The 17,276-nt window shown below is 36.4% G+C and overlaps 5 protein-coding genes across 11 annotated transcripts in view; 3 read left to right on the forward strand and 2 right to left on the reverse strand.

The window, feature by feature from the left end:
• The first annotated feature begins 1,163 nt into the window (after positions 1-1,163).
• Positions 1,164-7,713, forward strand: LOC125222411 (protein HIRA-like). Of its 4 annotated transcripts, none has more exons than XM_048124995.1 (11): positions 1,164-1,728; positions 2,299-2,574; positions 2,727-2,978; positions 3,067-3,464; positions 3,578-4,565; positions 4,989-5,190; positions 5,300-5,540; positions 5,900-6,022; positions 6,350-6,464; positions 6,884-7,318; positions 7,419-7,713. In XM_048124995.1, the coding sequence occupies exons 1-10, from the start codon at positions 1,621-1,623 to the stop codon at positions 7,301-7,303; spliced, it is 3,123 nt and encodes a 1,040-aa protein (XP_047980952.1). In that variant the 5' UTR covers positions 1,164-1,620; the 3' UTR covers positions 7,304-7,318; positions 7,419-7,713. The 4 variants fall into 4 exon arrangements, with proteins under 4 accessions (XP_047980952.1, XP_047980953.1, XP_047980951.1 ...); XM_048124996.1 differs by having other exon boundaries at positions 3,067-3,182; positions 3,255-3,464; positions 6,884-7,713; XM_048124994.1 differs by having other exon boundaries at positions 6,884-7,713.
• A 2,416-nt stretch (positions 7,714-10,129) lies between these two features.
• LOC125222413 (alcohol-forming fatty acyl-CoA reductase-like) lies at positions 10,130-12,676 on the forward strand. The gene is made up of 10 exons (XM_048124998.1): positions 10,130-10,338; positions 10,427-10,530; positions 10,619-10,821; positions 10,901-11,001; positions 11,086-11,278; positions 11,369-11,530; positions 11,648-11,729; positions 11,807-12,073; positions 12,149-12,276; positions 12,362-12,676. The coding sequence occupies exons 1-10, from the start codon at positions 10,260-10,262 to the stop codon at positions 12,510-12,512; spliced, it is 1,470 nt and encodes a 489-aa protein (XP_047980955.1). The 5' UTR covers positions 10,130-10,259; the 3' UTR covers positions 12,513-12,676.
• Positions 12,677-13,732: 1,056 nt separating this feature from the next.
• LOC125218173 lies at positions 13,733-15,657 on the reverse strand. Of its 4 annotated transcripts, XM_048119799.1 has the most exons (7): positions 15,608-15,657; positions 15,435-15,485; positions 15,147-15,296; positions 14,975-15,048; positions 14,757-14,875; positions 14,282-14,365; positions 13,733-14,151 (listed from the first exon to the last, which is right to left on the reverse strand). In XM_048119799.1, exons 2-7 carry the CDS (start codon positions 15,439-15,441, stop codon positions 14,055-14,057), a joined length of 531 nt encoding a protein of 176 aa, XP_047975756.1. In that variant the 5' UTR covers positions 15,442-15,485; positions 15,608-15,657; the 3' UTR covers positions 13,733-14,054. The 4 variants fall into 4 exon arrangements, with proteins under 4 accessions (XP_047975756.1, XP_047975755.1, XP_047975758.1 ...); XM_048119798.1 differs by lacking the exon at positions 15,608-15,657 and having other exon boundaries at positions 15,435-15,581; XM_048119801.1 differs by lacking the exons at positions 14,975-15,048; positions 15,608-15,657 and having other exon boundaries at positions 15,226-15,296; positions 15,435-15,582.
• A 38-nt stretch (positions 15,658-15,695) lies between these two features.
• Positions 15,696-17,256, forward strand: LOC125218175 (60S acidic ribosomal protein P2-2-like). Its single transcript, XM_048119802.1, has 4 exons — positions 15,696-15,840; positions 15,932-16,031; positions 16,638-16,870; positions 16,991-17,256. The coding sequence occupies exons 2-4, from the start codon at positions 15,944-15,946 to the stop codon at positions 17,015-17,017; spliced, it is 348 nt and encodes a 115-aa protein (XP_047975759.1). The 5' UTR covers positions 15,696-15,840; positions 15,932-15,943; the 3' UTR covers positions 17,018-17,256.
• LOC125221222 (histone deacetylase HDT1-like) overlaps positions 17,211-17,276 on the reverse strand; it is a 2,168-nt gene continuing 2,102 nt past the window's right edge. Inside the window, exon 7 of the mRNA XM_048123349.1 lies at positions 17,211-17,268. Within this exon, the coding sequence (XP_047979306.1) occupies positions 17,211-17,268 (58 nt within the window). The remainder of the gene's footprint in view (positions 17,269-17,276) is intronic.

Raw genomic sequence — 17,276 nt, forward strand, 5'->3', positions numbered from 1 at the left:
AGCTAATTAAGGTTGTAACTTTTATACCAGACAATCAAGATTTTGATAAAATTGTAACTTTTGTAAAATTTTTTTTATGTATTAACTAATTAATTAATAATTATTTAAAATTCAAACATTATAATAAAATAATGCTAAATTTATCCAAAAGTTAACTAAAATTATGATTTAAAATACAATTTTTTTTAAAATTTTAATTATATGAGATAATTGAGAAATGTGCAACGTTATTATTTAAGTAGCTACTTTTGTAAATTATGAGATGACCATAATTCAATAAAAGTAATGATATTTTTTTTAAAAAAAATTGTACTATGTTGGTTTTATAAAAATAAAGAATTTGAGTTCATCATGAGGTTTGGTACTACAAAATTAAAATAATATGAGAGATGTGAATAAAAAAGTGATTGAAATTTGTCAAAAATAAAAAATGAATTGATCTTGTGGGACACGTCAAATTGAAAGAGAGATATGATTTTTAAGGGATGAAGGACAAACTTGTCGAAAATAAAATTGAACTAATTTTATGGGACACACCAAATTAGAAATGTAAGATGGTTTTTATTGCGGATGAAAGGAGTTTATAACTCACCAAATTTTATTTAGTGCTATTAAATTATTAATTGTGAATTCTCCAAATCGGGAATGGTAAAGTCTGGATAAAAATTTCTTAATAAAAATATAATTTTGAATGGTGGCTGTAGTTGTTGTGATTATATCATGACTAATATAATTGATTTTAAATAAATAAGTGACTATATTAGTACTAATTGATTTACAATTAATTTTTTTAAATTTATTGTGACTTTTGTACTTTCGTCATTATATCTTTATTAATTACATATTAATAATCTAAAATCAATCACCATAATATAAACCATGCTAATTTTATCTGGACGTTAACAAAAATTACTTAAATAATAAATTTCATCAAAATTTTAACGTTATGGGATAATTAAGAAATAATATGGAGTAATAATTATAGTATAGTTAATAAGTTATTTTTATAAATTATGTGACTAAAAAACAGAAGTAAATCAAATACTAATAGATTCGCCCCCCTTTTCAGGGTTTATGGTGCACTCTGTTATTATGTGAACAAATTGGACCGTTAATATCTTTGAAAAATTTGGCCTGTCTTTTCTTCCTGATTTTTGCACTGAATTACTTTACCGACACAAATTCTTAGTAGGGTTTTTTCTCTGGTCACCATAGTTTCAACACCTTTCCTAATTTCCCAATCTCAAACTTTCACTTTAATTTTTCTATCCACTAATTAATTTCCAATTACTGGAAAACGTTTACTTTTTTTCCTTTTTACCCCCTGTTTGAAATTGGCAAGGAATATTCCGCCGAATACTAATTTCGAATTTCATGCTCTGATGAATTTGTTCGATACTTGAATTGAATTTCTGGGCTTGAGGGCGTTACCAGTTTACGGAATTTTGCGCCTTTTTCACTGTTCTATGCTCTCATTAGGGTCTGTTTGAGTTGCAAGGCATGAACTTAGTTGGAATTTCAGGGTTTTAAGTGCGAGAGAGAAAAACCCTTGTTCAATTCTCTACTGTTCCCCTAAAATTAATTACGTTTCTGAGGTGAAGTTTGTCGGAGTGATTAAAGATGATCGCGGAGAAACCTAGTTGGATTAAGCATGGCACCTCTCAGATATTCTCCATTGATATTCAGCCTGGTGGCCTCAGGTTTGCCACTGGTGGTGGTGATCATAAGGCACGTTAATTCCTCTCTAATGTATTCTTTATCTCTAAACTGCAGTTTTGAAGTTCAGCATTCTTTTTAGCTGCTAGTGATCTGTTAAATATTGGAACTTGGAAGTTAAAGTTGCGGCGTAATGAGACAGTACGAACATTCACAGTGTTAATGCATTCTTGGAATATGATGTTTGATGTTCAATCAAATGATTCTAAAGCAGTGTGACCTGTTTTACAATGTAGTCAAATTGACGTAGTCATGGAGAACTTTTATGAATCTTGGACCAGCAAGTATCTTTGGACCTGCAGAGAATGTGATCAAGAAAACTTATCCTGAGGGGCATTCTGTGGATTACAACTATTAGGAGTATTTTGTTTATTGACATATATACAGACTACAGTAGGCTGATATGTGTTTGAACTTGTAATCTACAATGTCAAATCACAGATGAATTCGTGGTTTATCATTTTAGTGTTCCCATTTGTTGTGTCTGAATTTGGAATGATACAATTACTCTAGTTGCTTCTGACATATTATAGTGAAATTCTGCTGGACCTCTCTTTATATTGTGATCCATGAATTTTTCAGGTTCACATTTGGAACACAAAATATGCTGGCAGAGAGAAGCAAAATGATGATTCAGCTTCAAAGCTTCTTGCAACACTGCGGGATCATTTTGGGTCTGTTAACTGTGTTAGATGGGCTAAGCACGGAAGGTATATTGCATCTGGATCAGATGATCAAGTTATTCTAGTTCATGAGCGGAAGCCTGGCTCGGGAACCGCAGAGTTTGGCAGTGGAGAGCCGCCTGATGTTGAGAACTGGAAAGTTACGATGACTTTGAGAGGTCACACTGCTGATGTGGTAATACAAGTTCCATAAAGATATTTTGGCTTACAATGTCATATCATTGTGTTTGTTGGTAGCTAAATCTTGTAGGGATTGCCACCTTTTGTTCATTATGATTGGGTGTGTGCTCTAATCATTGTGTTGATTTTCTTCTATGCTTAAAGTAGGTGGATCTTAATTGGTCTCCTGATGACTCAACATTGGCCAGTGGGAGTCTGGACAATACCATTCATGTTTGGGACATGAGTACCGGAATCTGCACTGCAGTTCTTCGTGGTCATTCTAGTCTTGTAAAAGGTGTAGCCTGGGATCCTATTGGGTCATTTATAGCTAGTCAATCGGATGACAAGACTGTCATAATATGGCGAACAAGTGATTGGAGCCTTGTTCATAGAACTGATGGTCACTGGGCTAAATCTGTAAGTCAACAAATGGCGGTAAAAAATATAATTGTTCATTTTCCTTCTACCCGCCATTTACATGCTATATTTGAATTTTTATTTTCAGCTTGGTTCCACCTTCTTCAGACGGCTTGGCTGGTCACCGTGCGGACATTTTATAACAACGACACATGGTTTTCAGAAGCCCAGGCATTCTGCACCTGTTCTCGAGAGAGGGGAATGGTCTGCCACGTTTGACTTTTTAGGACATAGTGCACCAATCATTGTTGCTAAGTTCAATCATTCAATGTTTAGGAGGACTCCGTCCAATTCCGAGGACTTAAAAACTTCATTGGTTGGTTGGAGCAATGGTTCCTCAAAGGTTGAAGGAAAAGAATTACAGCCATATAATGTTATTGCAATAGGAAGTCAGGACCGCACCATAACTGTGTGGACTACAGTTAGCCCTAGACCTCTTTTTGTGGCTAAGCATTTCTTCGCTCAAAGTGTGGTGGACCTCACCTGGTAACTTAAATTCAGCATGCATTTCTTATTCCTCTAGTTATGCTGTCTTTGTTATTATTTACATTCTGGTCATACATGCACTTACCAGTTTCTCAATTTTCCTGTGATTACAGGAGCCCTGACGGGTACTCAATATTTGCTTGTTCCTTGGATGGGACAGTTGCGACATTTCATTTTGATGCGAGTGAAATTGGATATAAATTAACTGATGCTGAACTAGATGATTTTAAGAGGAATCGCTATGGCGATGCCAGAGGTCGTCAGGGTAACTTAGCTGAGACTCCAGCTCAGTTGTTGCTTGAAGCAGCATCTGTGAAGCAAACTCTGAGTAAGAAGATACGTGCAGTTGTTCCAGAGAGTCAGGCATCTTTGAGACCTTCTGTTGATTTAGGGGTTACTAAAAAAATTAATAAGACTGTTGTAAATGATAGAAAGAAAACTGATGATGCTATCGGTGATGTGTCGAACAAGGTGGTCTCTGCTCGGATGTCAAATCCTGTAAATCAGAAAGAATATAGACGCCCTGATGGTCGGAAAAGGATAATACCAGAAGCAGTTGGTGTTACTGCCCATCACGAGAGAACATCTATTGGTGATCACTCAGAAGGTCTTCAGTTAGTTGTGAATTCTTTAGATCATAACAAGGATAATAATGGAGAGATATATACTGGTAATGGTACTCGAGAAGGTTCAATAAGAAGGGTTATAGGTGGGAGTGCCGATATAATAGAGCGTTCTGGTCTCACTGCTAGAGCATCTATTAGTGAGAACTTGATTATTGAGAAGGTTCCAGCCTCTGGGAGTAAAAAAACATGCACTAATGTCGAGCATGTTAGTCAACTACCTTCTGGCAGTATTCTTTCAATACAAGTATTTGAAAAGAAACAAGGGGAAGATGCAATTTGCTTAGAAGCCCGTCCAAGAGAGCATGCAGTTAATGACGTTTTGGGAGCAGGAAACACTTTAATGATCAGAGAAACAGAACTTTCCTGTACACGAGGCTCTCAGAATCTTTGGTCTGATAGGATCTCTGGGAAGGTCACTGTCTTGTCTGGAAATTCGAACTTCTGGGCTGTTGGTTGTGAAGATGGATCACTCCAGGTTTGTAACTTCAGGTCCCAGTTCCACGTTATTGAAGATTTCTTATGCAATGCATTCTATATGGTTATATAGTTTGCCCCTCGTTCTTCCGTTTCATACCCAAAGTTCATATGTTATGGGCTTACAATAATGGCGTACTTACATGCTGTTAGCTATTAAGAATAATATCTTTTCAAATGTCCATTATGTCGCTACAAAAAAGTACAGAAATAGTACTATATGCAAACTATTTGCAGAATGTTTCAATGTCATTTGATCTGTGCCAATGTCCTTGGATTAGGGATTATGGTTTCTGTTTCTGTAATAATTCAGTGTCTACAACACATGTGAACCTAGTTTGTCGTGCACACTTTTTTTCCCCACATGAATGATGTGATGAATATCTGCTCTATTTATTGATTGGAAATATTCATCATTGTGAAGGTTTACACAAGATGTGGGAGGCGTGCCATGCCAACCCTGATGATGGGTTCTGGAGCAGTATTTATTGATTGCGATGAATTCTGGAAGTTGTTAGTTGTCACAAGGAAGGCGTCCTTGTATGTGTGGGATCTTTTCAACAAGACATGTCTACTTCAGGATTCCTTAGCTTCACTGGTAACTACAGACCTAAAATCTGATGCTGGTAAGCATGAAATCTAATTTTTAACTGTATAGCTGAAACTGTAGCTGTTTGATTTTGTTAATCATGTAAGAATATAATTCTAATGTTTCTCTTCTTCTTGTTCATCTAGGTACTGTCAAAGTTATATCTGCAAAACTATCCACATCTGGATCTCCCCTTGTTGTCTTGGCTACACGCCATGCGTATCTTTTTGACATGAGTCTTAAGTGTTGGCTGAGAGTTGCAGATGATTGTTTTCCTGCATCAAATTTCTCTAGCTCATGGACCCTAGGTTCGGCACTTAACGGTGAGCTGGCTGCATTACAGGTTGATGTCCGGAAATACCTGGCACGGAAACCAGGGTGGAGCAGGTTTGTACGCAATGTTTATTTCTTTAAACAGTTTTCCATGAAATTTGTCTGCCTTTCAATGAAGATAAATGTCTGGCTTTTCATTTAATTGGTTGCTGACCTGACTCACCTTTAGAAACATTCAGGAAAAAAGCAATTGTGTGCAAATGTCACTTTTATTGACCTGTTATTTAGCATAGTTTTTGACAAATTTATGTGAAGATACCAGCGTTGGAATTTTCCTTTTACAGATAATGTTCTTTTGTTTTGTTATTAGCATGCCATGCTTCTTGGTTTCATACATGATTTTTTGTGTCTCTTCTATTTAAACCTTATAATGTTTTGCATATCATTCACCTTGGGATGTTATTGTAATATAGAGTGACTGATGATGGAATGCAAACGCGTGCTCATTTGGAAGCTCAGCTGGCATCTGCTTTGGCTTTGAATTCTCCCAATGAATATCGCCAATGTCTTCTGTCGTATATTCGCTTTTTAGCAAGGTATGTTGTACTGTTTCTACTTGTCAACACTACCTGTAAGATCTCCCTGTGGTAGTTGATAGTAAGTCTCAGGATAAATATATTTGTTATTTTTTATTTTCCTTCATAGTGAGCATAATATTCGTGATAGACTGATAGTGGTATGGCCAAAACAGGAAGAAAAAAAAGAAGAGATTGTTGTGTTTCAGTTTCTAGCTGTTGATAGCCTAATATAGAGAACAATTATAAGTGGAAATTTTAGGAATAGGATTATGCCAATTAGTACTTACTATGCATCATTTTATGCTTGTAACACATTTCATAGCCTTACTGTTTTGGTAAATGCAGAGAGGCAGATGAGTCCCGCCTAAGAGAAGTTTGTGAGAACTTCCTTGGACCCCCAATTGGAATGACTGAATCTGGATCGGATGCAAAATCACCAGTGTGGGACCCTTCTATTCTTGTAAGGCCCCTTTTTTTATGAACATTGTTTATTTCAACACAGTTTTTCTACTGAACAAGCCAGAAAATGGCTTGAGATTTCTCATTTGTTTCTCTGTTGATTGGTTGCTGTCGAGTATTTTTTTTTTTGCCATGCGGTCTTCATCAGTTTCTTTGGTGATGCATAAATCTTCTTTTTCCCTTATTTTCATGAATCCGAGATAGAGCCGCTTGCAAAGCAATGTGACACTATTTTTTTCCAGATCATGATGTCATCTACTACTGAAATAGATTTGCGATATATGCTTGTTTCTTTTTTAGTAGTATTTGCCATGCCCTAAAAGATAATTATGATCAGTTAACATGCAGAAAAACGGGAACGAAAAGGTTACTTGTATGTGAATACATCTTTTGATTTGCTTTTCTCTATTGGTTTATCAGGGTATGGATAAGCACAAGCTTCTCCGCGAAGACATTCTTCCGGCTATGGCATCCAACAGAAAAGTCCAACGGTTACTCAACGAGTTCATGGATCTCCTTTCTGAATACGCCACCATTGAGACAAACTCTGAGCAGAAGAATCCACCACAACCGACTTCACCATCCCAGCCCACAAAAGATGCAATAGAGAGAAAAGATTGTTATCCAGCAGCCACTTGTGAGAATGTTCTTGAGCCAGCTGTTACCACAGCGGATCCTACTCTGCAGGATACTGATGAAATGGATGTTGTGACAACGACGAGAGAATCTCAAGCAGATTCTGTTAAAACTACGTCACAAACAACAGATCAAATGAATATAGACATCCCTGCCTCAGATCAAGTGGAAAATGCTGCGCCATCTGCAAAACAAGACTCTTGATCTTGGCTTCAAAACGTCCGTTTCTGCTGACCAAATACTTGATCATAATGCCGATTACCTGTCTTTATCTGCTCTGCTCGCAGATCTAAGAATTTTGACCTGACTCATGTCGTAGATTATGGTGATTATCTGCTCGTGATCTACACGAGCTTCTGCATTTGAAGCTCCAGCTGATTGAGGTACTTGAGAAGACTAGATCTGCTTCATCCTTATTTAATCTAGTTTCTTCTAATTGTTATACATCCAACTAATTTTTCTATGTAAAGTTGATTGCGTTAGGCTTCCCCATTTTCAAGTAGGTTGTAAAGTAAATTCTACTCTAAATCTTGCCGTGAGTGAGATATGTCTCTAAAACGCATAATTTTGGCTGATTAAGTCATCCTCCCTACGACAAGGGAAGCATTCTGCAACCTATGTGTTTTTGCAGTGTTTCTTTCACTTTTCATCTGAATTGGTTTCAAAAATTTAATGTCTGAATTGTCAGCATAGGAAATTTGAAATTGCTGAGCTTCTTCCTAACATTAGTTTACATTTGCTCAATAACTTGTTGGGTCGTACAAGATTTTAAATTAACATAAATAATTGTAGTACAGAGTTCTTGACTTTTTTCTAATTGTTCAATAACTTGTTGGGTACTAATTTTTGAATTTCTAGGCTCAACATCACATGCATTATATTTACAGCTCAATCAATCAGTTTTGGCAAAGTATAGATCGCCGAATGCTAACAAATATTGCTCACCTAACGCCATTACTTAACCACATTATACACTATTATGGGAAAAAAATTAATTTAATTATTACTAAGAGTCACATCAGCCAGCCAAATACAAATCGGTTGATAATGAGATTAACTGCACCGCCTTTCGCTTTATTGTTATTTGTTGTGATAGTTTGCACTAATTTATCGGAAATGAATTGATTAATTTGAACACTGGATCTAAGTCTATTTTGGTTGCCTGTGATTATTTGCAACACATGGTTTCCTAGTATGGAAATTTCACAATTTGCAGTCACTGACTTTTACACCTCCCCACTCTAGTTAATACCCCTCTAATTTTCTCTTTCAAATCCGTAATTAAAAATACCAAGCATGAAACATCTAGTGACCTCAAAATGAAGATAAGCGATAACATGTATACTTAACTAATGTAAGCTTCGACGACTATAGCAATTTGTAACAGATATTTTAAAGGTTAACAGAATGAGAGTTCCCTTTAATATATCAAAACCGAAAGTAAACTAAGATGAATAATCTGTCTATTTATATATCTATACAATTCCTCACATGAAGACAGTTATCAGAAAACAATTACAATCGTCAATCAAAATTCCCTTTTATGCAAAATGCGTACTGGGTAATTAAATACTGCAGATAAAAATAGTTGTATGCTCTAGCAAAAAATAAATACTAAAAATTAATTACAAGTTGTAAAACAAAACTTATATAATTAGGAGCTAAAGAATAGCAAAAAAAGTCAAAGATACTCCCTATTTCGTGGAAACTAGTAGTACTAATATATACACTCAGTCTTATTTTTCAATTTTAGTCAATCCTACAAAAATAGTCTCATTTTATCTTTGGCAAGTTTTTTTTTCTCTTATAAGTGGGTCTCATTCTCCACTAATAATATTTCAATCACTTTTTCTTTCTACAACTATGTCAACAACCTACATTATAGATACCAACACGAAGATATTTGTATGTTAACATATGACATGCGTTTGTCAACTACCTTTAGTTGACATACAAATATTTTCATATTGACCTATATAACATAAGTTGCTGATATAATTGTCGATTATCAATTTAATATAGTTATCAACATAATTCTATTCCTTAAAAAAATGTAAAAAGTTTCTAAGTATTATTCTTGAATGCTGATACAAATACAATTGGATTAATTGATAATCAATTCGGTGACATGGAGACACATTATTCGGTTTCTAATTGGCGTAGTATATACTCAATCATGTATGGTTTTAGGATAATATTATTCTCTGCCTCTCAATCTCGATCGTACATTATAATATACTAGTATATACACACACAAGAGATACAGACTACAGTATTGGTACATAATTTATACACATGTTTATATTAAAAAAATGAAGTATGCCTTTGTGTATCTCATTTGTATAGCATCAATTTAAACAAGATGTAACTATCAAGTATGTAATCGAACATATATAATTATGTATTTTGTTTATTATACCAATAGAGGGAGGAATAGGAGTAGGTTGCAACCATCCAACCAAAAAAAAACTACCATTGAGGTTGGAGGATCTGAAAACCAAGAAATAGACACTTGCATAATATATTAATCATTGAGCCCTAAATTTTGCAGATGTTGAACTCTGCATATGAGCTGAGAAAAGAAAGTATAGGGTATACTCCCTCCGTCCGCCATTAGGAGTCCCATTTTTTTCGGTATAGGTTTTAAGAAATGTTAAGAGAAATGAGTGGAAAAAAAGGTAGTGGAATAAGGATACCACTTGTATATATTAGTTTTAAATGAAATGTGAGTGTAAAGAGTTAGTGGAATGTAGAGCCCTATTACTATTTATAATAAATATGAACCGGAACTCTTATTCACGGACGGAGAAAATAGAAAAACGGGACTCCTATTCACGGACGGAGAGAGTATTTTGTATAATTTCCCATGGTACTAATATAATGATGAGTGAAATTAAATTTAACAAAAGAAAACTACTCTGACTTTTGCGTGCACTCAAACCAATTTATGTTTGGCCCCTCAATAAACCACAAACTGTTATCTATATATTGCAGCTCTTTTTTATGTCAACACCAAAAAACCATAAACTGATACCCTAGCTATATCATAATTGCATACCCCAATTTGTATAGATATTTATATAAGCCTTGTCATTTTTGGCACTCCATAGGCAATTTGGGTTAATCCCAACCTAAATTATTCAATCATCTTGCTTGTTCAATGGAGTTGGGAAGCATTCTACAATTCCTAGAAAACAGGTCCATTCTTGTTACTGGAGCCACTGGCTTTCTAGCAAAGAGTAAGTGCTCTTTGTCTCTTATACACACCCACACACACACACAATACAAACATGAAAAAATGTTAATGTCCAATTTGAATGGATGTAGTTTTTGTTGAGAAGATACTGAGAGTACAACCACATGTCAAAAAACTCTATCTTCTGTTGAGGGCTTCCGACACAAACGCAGCCATGCTACGTTTCAGCAACGAGGTAATTAATTACTAGTATACTACTTTACTCTCAACAGATTTCATAACTATGATTCAGTCAAGTTATGTATACATGCATGCATGTGCAGATTATAGGAAAGGAGTTATTCAAAGTTTTGAAAGAGAAAAATGGGGCAAATTTGAGTAGCCTAATTGCAGAAAAGGTTAGAGTTGTAGCTGGAGATATCACCTTTGAGAATTTGGGTGTGAAGGATTTATCATTGTTGGAGGAAATGTTGACTGGAATTGATGTTGTGGTTAACCTAGCCGCAACCACAAACTTTGATGAAAGGTAATTATATTAATCATTCAACCTTGACTAAAATATTTTTCATTTTTAACATGAAATTAATTTGAGATTTTGCATGCAGATATGATGTCTCACTTGGAATAAATACGCTTGGAGCCAGGCACGTTTTAAATTTCTCCAAAAAATGTAAAAAGTTGAAGATTTTGGTACACGTATCAACCGGTTAGTACTATCAATTATCAAACCTACCCTTTCTTTATATATATATGGTAATTGTGTTTACCACATACGGTATATTGAATGCAGCTTATGTATCTGGTGAACGGGAGGGATTGATACTGGAAAACCCTTGTATGATGGGAGAGACGCTCAATGGAACACGTGGACTCGATGTTGAGGCCGAGAAGAAATTGATAGACGAAACACTGAAACAGCTCAAGGCTCATAATTATGATGAAGAGTACATCAAATCATCAATGAAACATTTGGGAATTCAAAGGTCATTGCATATAAGTACAGAATTTCTTTCTTCTCTATAACAACTACTACTACTAACTTGAAGTAGTATATTTTATGAATGAATTTGCAGAGCAAGGAAGTTTGGATGGCCAAATACATATGTGTTCACGAAGGCGATGGGAGAGATGTTGTTGGGAGAGTTGAAAGAAAACATACCTCTTGTAATAATTCGTCCCACAATTGTTACTAGTACTTATAAAGAGCCTTTCCCAGGTTGGGTTGAAGGGGTCAGGTACGAATACAAATACAAGTGCAAATACAAATACAAATACAAATACAAATACAAATACAAATAATGTTTTGTATCATAAACTCTAATTTTTGAACAATGTGTTATTGGAATGGTTAGGACTATTGACAGCTTGGCTGTGGGATACGGTAAAGGAAGACTGACATGTTTTCTTGGCGACCCCACAACTGTTGTTGATGTGGTCAGTAATAAACAAGATTTTATTTAAGATAGGTTAAATTAAATAGCTAAAACTTGATGATTTTTTTCTTCTTATAGATTCCGGCAGACATGGTGGTGAATGCAATAGTGGTGGCTATGGTGGCTCATGCCGACCAAGCAAACGAGAGCGTATACCACGTGGGATCATCAGTGTCAAACCCAGTGGAGTACGCGTCGCTGCAGAGCTACGGGCTGCGGTACTTCAGTGACCATCCATGGATTGACAAAGATGGGAAGCCTATCGTGGTCGGAAAGATAACTGTTTTGAACACTATGGAGAGTTTCCAGAGATACATGAGGCTCCATTATTTACTCCCTTTGAAGGTTTAACACAATCAATCTTGATTAATTCTTGTATGTGTATATTCATAATTTGACATAGTGAATGTGTGTGATCAGGGGTTGCAAATGCTGAACACGGCTTGCTGCCAGTATTTCCAACAGATGTACATAGAGAAATACAGAAAGATCAAGTTCGTGATGAGGCTCATCGACCTCTACGCACCTTACTTGTTCTTCAAAGCATTGTGAGTGAAAATGTAACATAACATAACATAACATAACCAAATTGATTATAAAATCTAAGCATATCGTGTGTGCACTGCACTGCAGCTATGATGACATGAACACTGAGAAACTCCGATGTGCAGCAAAAGAACTGGAGACTGAGATGTTCTATTTTGACCCCAAAACCATAAATTGGGATGATTATTTCATGAACACTCACATTCCGGGAGTGGTCAAACGTGTCTTCAGAAACTAACCGATTCGCAAGTAGTACAATTTATCTGCCATGTACTATCAATTCCAATTTTTAGTTTCTGTTAGTGTGTATCAAGTTGGTATTTTGTAGTCTGTCATTTTCTTTCAGGCTACACATGTAAACGTTGATTGATTTGGAATGGAATGGAAAAGCATCCTTAGACATCTTTTTTTGTAGTGTACAAAAAAAAAGAACTTTATGAAGTGATATATGTGAACCCTTGATCCATGAAATGGCCTTCCCAATACAATTGCATTGCAATACCGAAGCTCAAACAAGAAGAAATGGAAAATGAACATTATATTATAAGAAAAAAAGATAAGTATGGGGTTGTGAATTAGGACTCCCACTTGGCACCTTTGAACCTCCATCTGTGTGCGCCACCAGGCCGAGTGAACACATATACAATTGGCTACCCGGCCGAGCAGCTAGGGCCACCTGGTCAGGTTCTTCTCCTGCCAGACAACAAGCTTCATCCATTCGGACCAGGTTGGGTGGTCTCCTCTGTTGCCAGACTGCTGCCCCCTCTCGTCTCTACAATCCATTTTGTCCTTGTTTCGCCTCATCCGTCTTCCTTCGTCCCCAATTGAGCCACGACTCCTCGAGGGCATCGTTTCACTCGGTGTTGAGCAACCGAATTCGCATCAAAGTAAGTAGCAGAGGAAAAGCATCTTTGTGCTTGTGGCAATGACGCAATTAGTGATATTCTAATCTAGGCACATCTATTCTATGAAACTATTCTGAAACCCCTCTTTGGCTATTGCTCGACTTTGGCTGTTGAGAATTTCTGGAAGGTCTGCCTTTTCCTTTTAAGTGTAAAGATGCACATAACATTAGCAATGTTGCTAGTTTAAGTTAATAATCACATTCAAGGAAATATATTTGAAGTGAAGAATGGTGTTTTAATCAAAAAATAAAAAATAAAAATTGCAGGTTGATGCCTGGGGAAGATGGAGCCTTTGGAACATATGGCTACCAAGCACGTGTTTCGATTTCATTTCTGTATCAGAAAGGTGGTGGCTGGATCGATGGTCGGAGTGAGACTTGTCTGGCAGAGCACATCAAAGACAATGCTATCGTATCACTTGTTCTTATGAAGAGGATGTTCGCAGCATATTACAAGTCACACAAATATCTCATCAAAATAATTAACAACTGTGGTGATGAATATAGGCGTATCTAACACTGCATATCCCTATTTTTGTAATCAGCTTCAGCAATGAGTGTAATCTCACTTTGAAATTTCAACAATTTGCTTAGCCGATATACATTCATTCCTCTTGATTCTTGACAAAATGAACTCAACTTTGAAGACACAAGAATAGCATATAGAGATGCCATAATAGGAAGAACAAAACTTACTTTTATTTGTATTCTTCTAGAATGTTTTTTTCTTCATGGAAGCATTGCTAACTGGAAAGCTATGCTATGCTGAGAATACTCTCACTTCCTATATTATACAACAAAATGGATGAAAGAATACTCGGTTTGAGCTGTTAATGAATTCCTCCATCACTTAGGTTGGCAATATGGAGGCCATCTTCACCAAAAGAACCATCTCTTCTTTGTACTCGATTCTCCAACGGTTTCATCTTTCTTTCTACTCTCTATCCCTAGCTTCAGGGCTTCCAGCTGCTTCCTACATGACAACATACATAAAAAAAAAGTTACGCAGTGGCAGTTAAACTTGTGCAGAGTCCTTCATTTACATAACACATGCCAATGCCACCATCATTGACTCGAGAAGGTTCAGGATCAGAAGGCCTTACTTAGTATCAGTAAGGCGGCCATGGAGACTCCATCTTTGTCTAAATCCTTCCATGCCTTCGACTCCACTTGCTAAAATTAGGCGTCTATGAATGCAAAGGAAGAATGTATGAATCAATAAAATTCACCCCAGAAAAATGCAAACAACACTTGGATCTGCAAAGGCGAGCCAGTACAACTTGTGAATATTCTTAAACGTGGTCTTTGGACGAACTAAAAAGTAGCAAGCTTAAACGTGAATATACTTTTGATTGAAAGACTAATTAGTGCTAGATCAAGAGGATCTGCAAAAGGCGAGGCAGTACAACTATAATGCTACTCTTAGCTCACAACAGAGAACACTTATGGGGGAAGAATGCATTTAAGTTGCTCAGAATATGTCTTCCAAAACAATTCCAATTTTTTAAAGAATTAATCTGATGATAGAGACAAGACAACAAATGCAAGGTAGCAGTATTTCACTGCTGATTGCCATACCTCTCCAGTTGAGTTGCTTCTGCCTCCAACTGAGTAGATCTTTCATTTGCCAGATTCAAAGGCATAGACATCCCTAGTTTCCGCTCACTATCTTGCAGCCTCTGTCTAAGCTCCTTATCCTACAAATATGGAGCTTCTCTCATATATATTTGGCTCAAGAAACTCTACAGGATAAAAAAAATAAGATCAAGCACAGCAGTTTTATCTCTAAAACCCACCCTCCTCTCAGCACATTGCTTGTACAACGCAATCTCATCTTGACAGAAAGGCTCAATATCATTAATTTGCAGACCTACGACACACAAGCAATCAAAATCGAAAATTCAAGATCATCCATACTTAGTTACTTACTAATTTATGCCAAGTCTAAAAATGGAACGAAGACGTTACAAAGAAACAAATTCCGCAAAATGCCATCACAGAGATCAACTCCCTCGAGCACATGTGACGCTATCTCCGAAGGAATTACCGGTGAAGGCGGCCCCATCATCAGATCATCACCCACCAGTATAGTTTCCTCCATGCCAGGCTTCGAATCAACTGCAGAAACATACACAAAACGCAAATTTTCCCAATCAAATCAGTCCAGTTAACAATATATTCTCAAAATCTTAAATTAGTTATTAACTTCGTTCAAGCCGAAAATGAATCAAAAGGAGAGTGAAAGCGATAACTTACCATCCATGGCGGGAGGTCGTTATAGTACACGAGCTGCTCGATGAAATGCCTCTGATAACAAGCAACTCAATTGGATAAATACAAACAAACAAACAAAGCGAATCACTCCAGACATAAAAAATGAGTTGCAAATACTGATCGGAAAATATAAATTATAGCGCGCGGCAAATCACCTCCGGTCACTGCACAAACAATTTGTGTTGCGTGATAATTTGGATTTTAGATATTAATAAATCTGAAGGGAAATGTTTGTAAAATATGTAGAAATGATTATTCCAGCTTGGTAGTTTGGGCCAAACAAAAAAGCCCAATATCAATACTGGCCCGAAATCGCCCAAACCCTAAATAGATTTCCCGTGTAGCAGCAGCTTTGATTTTCAGCATTTGTCTGTGACTAAGTTTTCAGGTGATTATGGATGCACCCATTGTTCTTCATTGTGGTGTCTCTGTTTCTCGAGGAGATTTGATATCTAATTTTGTTTGTTGTTACTTGTTAGTCTTGAATAGCAATGAAGGTTGTCGCAGCTTACCTGTTGGCCGTCCTCGGTGGCACCGCATCTCCCTCAGCTGAGGATGTGAAGGCCATTTTGAGCTCTGGTTCGTTGCTTCGCTTCTGCCAATCATGTCATTGTTTTATTTGCGATCTAATTGTTGTATTATTTGTTCATTATCAATTTTTGATATACTACTCCATTTGTTTTTTTACAAGCATAACTTTTTTGCTTATCAATAATCTTTCTTCTTATTCATGGGTTTATATCTTGGTTTGGCGTGGAATATTTTTGTTTCATCTTTGTATTACTTAGAAATATAATGTAAGACTAATGGATTCCGTAGTTGATATTTATGATGAATTACATTACAACACAAACTGTTTAGTGGTAAATAGAACTCCGTCTGTTCCATAGTAGTGGAGTTATTTTGTCATTTTGGTACGTTGCATAGTAGTTAAAGTCAACACTTTTCTTCTCACTTACTTTATTCTCTCTTCATCTCTACTTTATTCTTCCTTTACTTAGCTCACTTAACACAATTTTCCTTAAATCACGTACTGGAAAGACATACGCCTCCACTACTATGAAGTTCTTGAAATTTGTTAGAAGAAATATAAGCATCATGACTTTAGTTGTGTTATCTGTAATATTGTGACGTGCTAATGATACATTTCTGTATTTGAGTCACTCCATTTCTTTATTTTTCCAGTTGGGGCTGATTGTGATGAGGAAAGAATTGAGCTGTTGTTGTCTCAAGTTGCTGGAAAAGATATCACTGAGTTGATTGCTGCCGGGAGGGAAAAATTGGCTTCAGTGCCTGCAGGTGGTGGTGGTGGTGTAGCTGTTTCCGCTGCTACTGGTGGTGCAGGCGGTGGTGCTGCACCTGCTGCTGCCGAGGCAAAGAAAGAAGAAAAGGTCGAAGAGAAAGAAGAGTCTGATGATGTAAGTATAGTAATTCGGATGCATTATTAGTCCAAATGTCTTTCTTCTCATCCTATTCTAGAAGAAAATGTGATCACAATATTGTTTAACCAACCTGAATTTTTGTGCTTTTTTTTTCAGGACATGGGCTTCGGGCTCTTTGACTAGGATTTGCAAATGCAGAGAATTTTTTCTGATTTGTTTTTGGCACTGGAATTTTGTATCCGAATAGTGTTCTTGGGGGGTTTAAGATCTATACTCTTTCATGGTTTTGTTATTTATGTTTCCATGCTCTTGCCATTTTGGTGGCTTTTAGGAAGGAAATTAACTTTATTTTAATGTTTTTGGCTTCCCATTTGTATCAGATTTGCAGTGCAATTGTGGAGTTGGATATGTTCTTTGGAATATTTTTTATATACCTAGGTTA

The sequence above is a fragment of the Salvia hispanica genome, chromosome 4, assembly GCF_023119035.1.
Source record: "Salvia hispanica cultivar TCC Black 2014 chromosome 4, UniMelb_Shisp_WGS_1.0, whole genome shotgun sequence".
NCBI lineage: Eukaryota > Viridiplantae > Streptophyta > Magnoliopsida > Lamiales > Lamiaceae > Salvia > Salvia hispanica.

What these genes read in the sequence shown, in the direction of transcription:
- LOC125218175 (XM_048119802.1), top strand. Translation starts at nt 15,944, where the DNA reads ATGAAGGTTGTCGCAGCTTACCTGTTGGCCGTCCTCGGTGGCACCGCA. An exon ending in GAAGGCCATTTTGAGCTCTG is followed by an intron (nt 16,032 to 16,637) that starts GTTCGTTGCTTC and finishes TTATTTTTCCAG; the next exon opens with TTGGGGCTGATTGTGATGAG. An exon ending in AGAAAGAAGAGTCTGATGAT is followed by an intron (nt 16,871 to 16,990) that starts GTAAGTATAGTA and finishes TTTTTTTTTCAG; the next exon opens with GACATGGGCTTCGGGCTCTT.
- LOC125218173 (XM_048119799.1), bottom strand. An exon ending in AGCAATGTGCTGAGAGGAGG is followed by an intron (nt 14,876 to 14,974) that starts GTGGGTTTTAGA and finishes CCATATTTGTAG; the next exon opens with GATAAGGAGCTTAGACAGAG. An exon ending in GAAGCAACTCAACTGGAGAG is followed by an intron (nt 14,366 to 14,756) that starts GTATGGCAATCA and finishes TTGCATTCATAG; the next exon opens with ACGCCTAATTTTAGCAAGTG.
- LOC125222413 (XM_048124998.1), top strand. Translation starts at nt 10,260, where the DNA reads ATGGAGTTGGGAAGCATTCTACAATTCCTAGAAAACAGGTCCATTCTT. An exon ending in CACTGGCTTTCTAGCAAAGA is followed by an intron (nt 10,339 to 10,426) that starts GTAAGTGCTCTT and finishes GAATGGATGTAG; the next exon opens with TTTTTGTTGAGAAGATACTG. An exon ending in TGCTACGTTTCAGCAACGAG is followed by an intron (nt 10,531 to 10,618) that starts GTAATTAATTAC and finishes ATGCATGTGCAG; the next exon opens with ATTATAGGAAAGGAGTTATT.
- LOC125222411 (XM_048124994.1), top strand. Translation starts at nt 1,621, where the DNA reads ATGATCGCGGAGAAACCTAGTTGGATTAAGCATGGCACCTCTCAGATA. An exon ending in CTGGTGGTGGTGATCATAAG is followed by an intron (nt 1,729 to 2,298) that starts GCACGTTAATTC and finishes TGAATTTTTCAG; the next exon opens with GTTCACATTTGGAACACAAA. An exon ending in GTGAAGATGGATCACTCCAG is followed by an intron (nt 4,566 to 4,988) that starts GTTTGTAACTTC and finishes ATCATTGTGAAG; the next exon opens with GTTTACACAAGATGTGGGAG.